The sequence below is a fragment of the Cariama cristata genome, unplaced genomic scaffold (genome assembly GCF_000690535.1).
Source record: "Cariama cristata isolate BGI_N322 unplaced genomic scaffold, ASM69053v1 scaffold29209, whole genome shotgun sequence".
Classification (NCBI taxonomy): Eukaryota; Metazoa; Chordata; class Aves; order Cariamiformes; family Cariamidae; genus Cariama; species Cariama cristata.
Window position 1 is genome coordinate 4,998 of NW_009635696.1, and position 6,279 is coordinate 11,276.

A 6,279-nucleotide genomic window follows, 5' to 3' on the forward strand; every position below is an offset into this window, starting at 1 on the left:
TTCAGATGCTGTTGTTGTGAAGATTTGGGAGGGAGGGGGCTCGCTCTCACAGTCGTGCACAGCCGTGCAAAGCCACATCACGGGTCTAGAAAGGAGCGTTGTCTTGTGGAGGCTTGTCTCCAGCTCCCGAGGGGGAGTGGAGGCCGTCAGTGCTGTTTTCCCTGCTGCCCACCACTCTGGACTGAAAGGAGAGAAGAGAGTTAGGATAACAAGAAACCAGCACTGAGAACACCGAGCCAATTCCCCCTTGTCAAGGTCACCTACTGTAGCAAAGACTTCACATATCTGAGAGGCCATTTGCCCGAATACTAGTCTACAAGAAAAACATTGCAGAAATTAAAGTTTCTGCATAAGGCTTCACACTATATGCTCACAAGACAAAGCAGACTGTTACCTTTATGGTTCCAACTCTATCTTCAAACGATTTGAACGTTGCAGAATTCCTTGAAGAAAAGAGAGGAAAAAAAACAAAGAACAAATGAAGACAAGTTAGTTCTTGACTAAATCAAATCACACAACGTGACTGGGCTCTCTGGCCATTCCCACACAGTGGCAGCAGCACCCAGAACACTTCCAGCTCCTCACAGCCTTTGACACAAGTCTCTCAGCCACACCAGACAAGAACACCACATACAAACTCTGAAGGAAAGCATTTATACCACACGCAAGCCACTCAATTCCTCAAGCTAAAACGTTGAGGGAAACAAGTCCTAGCTCACTAGGGAATCAGTGCATGGTAAGCAGAGAAGAAACCAGCTCTTAGTTTTACAAAGCTTCCAACTAAAAGCATGCTGTCTTAAATAATGGAAAGGAAAAGCTGAAAAGGCTTCAGTTTCCCATATTACATCCCGTGGGCAGAAAGGGGAAGGGCCACATGCTTGTACCTATGGGCAGTGCTACTACACAGGAAATGCTCATAAAAACCAGTGTAATAAATTAATCAGAGGATTTCATATTTCTAGCAAAGAAAACCAGGTCAATCGTTTGACAACCTAACAAGCTTCTTCGCTTGCAAACGATTCCAGGGGAGTGCTCTGTAACAAGCCTTCAGACCAGGCAATTACTCATACCAAGCTGCTCTCCCCAGGCTAGGCTGCAGGAGGACTGGGAGACGACTAGTCTCATCTCAGTTATTTTTGTTCCAAAGAATTGCTTTATATTTGCGCCCATAAAACAACCTCCATCGATCTGGAACGGGGGTGAAGAGAGGGAGGCTTTCTGTGGGCCTCATCCAGCTCCGGCAGTCGTTTCTCCTGCAAGGAGGTCACCACCTAATGCACCACAATGGCATGCTGAGAAGGGCACTGAGCATCCAGGCTGGAGACAGAGGGTTCATCTCTGTATTAGCAACAGCCATGCCGTACGCTGTGAGAGGAGGACTGCAATCCCTTCCCTTCAGGGACCTCTGAAAGCTGCGAATTTCAATCAGACTTTGGTACAGTTGTGACACCGTGCTTAGTCCCAGAACACCACAGGTGCTAATAGCCATAAAAAGAGATTGGGTGAAAAAAAACACAACACCCTGAATTACTCAAACTGCAGGACGTGGTTACCCCATACCCTGAGTGGGATCTGCTTAAGAAAGGAACCAGCTGTACAAACCAGAACCAAAAACCCAATAAGCTGCCCCAGTCAACTGTACTCTCCCACTGACGCCACTCAGGAGACAAGGGTATTTGCCACATTACCTCATTGCTGGCATACTTATCGAGTGGCGAATGGAGTAACTGCTACTCGGAAGCATTAAGAATAAGGAGGAAAAAGTTAAATGACAATTTTAGACAGATACCATGCAAGAGCAGCGCACCGCTGGTTCTTAAGCACTTACTGTCCACACACAGGCTGCTGTGGACAAGCGAAGCGGTAAGAGCCAGCCCTCTCTTCCCTTATTTAACAACTGCAGCCCAGAACTTAGTTTTCCAGACACAGGACACTAAACACAAGTATTTAACTGCAAACTGCAACTGTGATACAAAAGTCAATTACAGGGTATTGGTTTGTGGTAGGTTTCTCAATCTGTGTCAAAAGCGTAGGCAAGGCTTAAATAATCGGCTTCCCCTTTAACGCCTGCAAGGGCCTGGCATAGAAACAAATGCTCTTTTAGCAGCCTTGAAGAGTATCTTACCTAAAGGAATGCGAGAAGGGGTGAGCCCTGGGAGAAGCCACGGGCAGCAGAGAGAAAAAGGAAGCAACGGTCAGACACTTGTGCAGATCTAAATGCAGGGCAGCTAAGCAGGGACACGGTCATAGAATCACGGGACAGCAAAGTCAACTACCCAGGAGGAAGCCTCTCAAACTAAATTACAGAACCAAGCAAAAAACAATTGCTTTTCATTAACTTAAGCCAAGCTAAGACATTTTTCAGAGAACAGTAACAGCACCTAAAGCAACTTCGAGCCAGGGTGCTGGGGAGGGAAAGGAGTGGGTGTGCAACAAACAAAAACATTTTACCTACTCCTATCCATTGCTCTCATGTGATATTTTTTTTTTTAGAGCATGTTTTCCTAAACCAAGGGTTTTACCAAGTGCTAGCTAATTTGGCAAAGATAAGCAACTTTGAGCCAGGGTGCTGGGGAGGGAAAGGAATGGGTGTGCAACAAACAAAAATATTTTACCTACTCCTATCCATCGCTCTCATGTGATTTTTTTTTTTTTTAGAGCATGTTTTCCTAAACCAAGGGTTTTACCAAGTGCTAGCTAATTTGGCAAAGATACCTCCTTCCCCCATTTCCCCCCACGAGCTCTCATACAAAGACAGCATTGCTAGGACTTCTGGTTGAGAACCTCTGTAACAAGAGCCTGCAATGGATACCTGCATGTTATCTTGCCAAGCCTGCAGATCTCAAAAGTTACAGTTCAAAGAACAAACACATCTCAGCCTAATAAAGATACCCTTATCTGGATAAAAAGTATCATATTTACTCCACAATCTGGTTGCCCATTTTTAGGCTTCAAGGCTAACTATCCCCGACTAGGTTACCAGATTTCCATGTGTGATTTTGCAATGCAGTAGTCTGAAACAACAGACCAAGGTTTCCTACTTCTACTAGTGAGATTACCAGGATGCTCTGAAGGAGTTTCTCTGACCAGAAGCAGTGTTTTACCCCACTTAAATATAATTTTTGTCTCTGCAGCAGGAAGCAGTCGTGGCAAGTTGGATCCGATGTACTTGGCAAGGAGTACAAGGGCTTTTCCTTATAGACAGAGCAAAGATGTTAGGCTTTGTGGTTTCATTTCCCCATGCATCCAAGTCAGCTCTTTGGAGGATAGAGTCCTTGAAATGCTGTCTTTGCATGCGGAATAAATTAACTTTCTACTTACTCTTGCTTAAAGGAGAACACCACAGATAACACATGTCCATGCACCATGCTACTCTGTATGCAATACCACAAGCACTACTTCCTTTGTTTAGTATCTTGGCCTGGACCTAGCAGTAACTCTTTTCCTCCCATCATAAGGATTTAAAGTTTACATAAATTCAGGAATTTGCAGGCATCTTTGGGGCTTGGGCTAACATTTCATAATGAATTTGCTTGTAGTATTATGTACAGCAGCAAAGTTCAGACAACAGGAAGCGTACTGGGGGACACAAAACCACAGAGCAAGCTGTTACCATCACAAAGAAAAAAACACTTTCAATTTCACAGTTTACTGGGGTCAGTAAAATGCAGGAACAGAACATCTAAAAGACAGTTTACTTTTTAACTGTAAGTGGAGATAACAGAAAAAGCTGAATTGGCCAAGATTTGAAAAAATCCCACCCACTAATTAAGCTACATTTTCTCCCCTCAAGGCAATCCAATAGCGCAACAGTATTAATACAGTTAGCACACAGTTATCGCATTAACTTCACAATGTCTCCTTACAATCCACACCTGTAACTTCTGAAGTTATTTTGACCAGAATACAGCAACCCTAAAGATTTCACCCAGGGACACATTATGTGCATTTAATAGCATTTTGGTCCAAGCATTTGTGATGGAATTATGACTACGCCCTCTGTGTATCTGAGGCATTTGTCCCATTCATCGCGCCTTCCTTGCATTTATCAACCGGTGAGGGCTGACTAAACAAGGAAATCCCTTCTGTTATCTCAACACTTCCAGTGATGGAAAATAAACTGCTTTACAAGTGAATTTGTAGTGTAAGAAAGAAAAAAGAAAGTACAGTAATGGAGGTCGCAGTGTAGGCTACGTGGCCTGTAACAGAGATTCTCTGCAAACAGAGATCATCCCCACTCGTTCAGAGAAGTGATCACAACACTACAACAGACTTCACTCCTCATCAGCTCTGATCGCATATCAGAACACCATTCAGAGTTTCACCTGGCAAGGGCAGGAAGTGGGACAGTTCCTACAAAAACTTATGCAGGAAAACCTTATTCACAATCAGAAATATCAAGACTTGAATGCAGCACAGGAGACAGAAGTCTGTCTATACACACACAGAAAGACTGAAAGTCTTAAAAAAAATCATTACTGTGTTCCCCCACAGGGCCACATATACAAAGCAAATCCTGTTGAAATAACTTTGGCAGGGATTCCCAAGTTGTAAGACAGAAGCTGCCTCTATTTCATAATACCTCACCCAAGGTACTAGCTATAAAAAGGAATGCAGGTGTTTAAATGGGTGGTTAGCGCTGAGCGATACCATTGCTGCAAAGGTCTGACTTGTTTGTAGGCCAGCTGACTACGCAGCCAATTTTCACTGTCAGGCCAGCTCTGTCACCAGGACGAACAGGCACACTCTTCACTCGGCTGCGCATCTCCTCCCTCCATCACCTGCTCCTGGGATGGCACAAGCATTTCTGCAGCTGCATGGTCAACTGGCTTCTCCCAACCAGAAGACAACAGGCAGGACCAAGCCTGTCAAAATGGCTTCTTCTAGTGGCAACACTGGTTCAAGAGTTCCCCATTTGGTCCAAAAAGCACAATTCCCATCCTTTTGCCATAACATTACTTATCGGTTTGGCAAAATGTGTTACCACCAAATCTCGTGCCGGTATCTGTAATCTACTGTGATTACATGTAAATCTCTTCTTCCAGCAGACTAGGTAGTTTCCAGGAAAGAGAAGTTAAAAACTTGAATACTGGAAAGTGTAAGAAGCCAGCTAGTCCTCTGCCAAATTCAGAGAAGCGAGCCACTGAAAACACCAAAAATTACCCTCCAGGAACACAGTAAATAACTCACTGAAGACAGAAATAGAATAAATCGGTACTATGTGATCAGAGGCCAACAAGTTCTTACCACTTGGATACTCCCAGCCACAGTGGAATAGGAATTTCCCTACAAAGAATGACAGCTACCCGTTCAATCCAAGGTCTGATACATCATGTTAAATACAAGCTCTAAGAATACTTCCTGAGTAACTAGACAGGTTGTATATTCAGAATTAGTTCTCAATTCCAAGAAAAAACACGGTCAAGGTATTCTGCGTGAAAAACTTGGACATCGCCATTAATGGGGAAGCAACCTTTAGCTTAAATTTCTGAAGATCAGGTAAATCACCGATTCTAACCTTGAACTTCATACAGCTGAGAAACTCACAGAGCAAGAACTTCAGTCAACAACCAAGAGAACCAGCCCTCCACTTTCCAGTTCAGAGAGGTTTAAATTTGCAATTATTTCAGCGGTCATCTGCTTAAGGAATTTAGATAACCACCAACCACAAAAAGAACTTTGTAATGTTGTCATGATCTTCTGAATCAATTCATATCTTCCCATCAACATGACATAACTGTGCCTGGAAGGCATACTGCCCTTCTCCAGGGAAAGCTGACACACAGGGCTGGAAGCTGCATGGACTGCAGCATGCAGATTTTGTCTCATTTTAAAGCATAATAGAGCACAGGAGTGATGACCTCTTTCTAATCCTAAGCAGTAACACTGAGAAAACACCTCCATAATCCAGTAATGAATGGAAAAGGTAAACTTTAACACTAGTTTCTTACGTATGATGTAAAAGCTGCAGTGAACCCATATGACGGCAAAAGGCGGAAGGCTGCTAAAAGCATTCTGTCAGTTCTCCTAAGCCAAATCAAACTTAAATGCCTTAGAACAGGTTTTATTCTATCAGCAAATCTTTAACAAGCACTTAATCTGTCCTAAACTACAACGTACAGGGCCACACAGAAGGTAGTCCATCAATAGCAATGTGCTGCCAACTAAGCAGAAAAATGGAAAAAAGCCTAGTTATTGTCTAAAGTCTCATTACTGTTTGAAACCAAGATCAAAGCACCAGAGTGCAAAACAGAAATCTTACCTCATGTCACCAAGTTT

At 43.4% G+C, this 6,279-nt stretch overlaps 1 protein-coding gene across 1 annotated transcript in view; it reads right to left on the reverse strand.

Moving 5' to 3' along the window:
* Window positions 1–85: 85 nt before the first annotated feature.
* LOC104167403 (tumor protein D54-like) overlaps window positions 86–6,279 on the reverse strand; it is a 14,419-nt gene continuing 8,225 nt past the window's right edge. The window contains 5 exon segments of the mRNA XM_009707647.1: window positions 86–181; window positions 395–443; window positions 1,689–1,730; window positions 2,126–2,152; window positions 6,263–6,279. The exon segment at window positions 6,263–6,279 is cut by the window's right edge and continues 14 nt beyond it. Of these exon segments, the coding sequence (XP_009705949.1) occupies window positions 86–181; window positions 395–443; window positions 1,689–1,730; window positions 2,126–2,152; window positions 6,263–6,279 (231 nt within the window).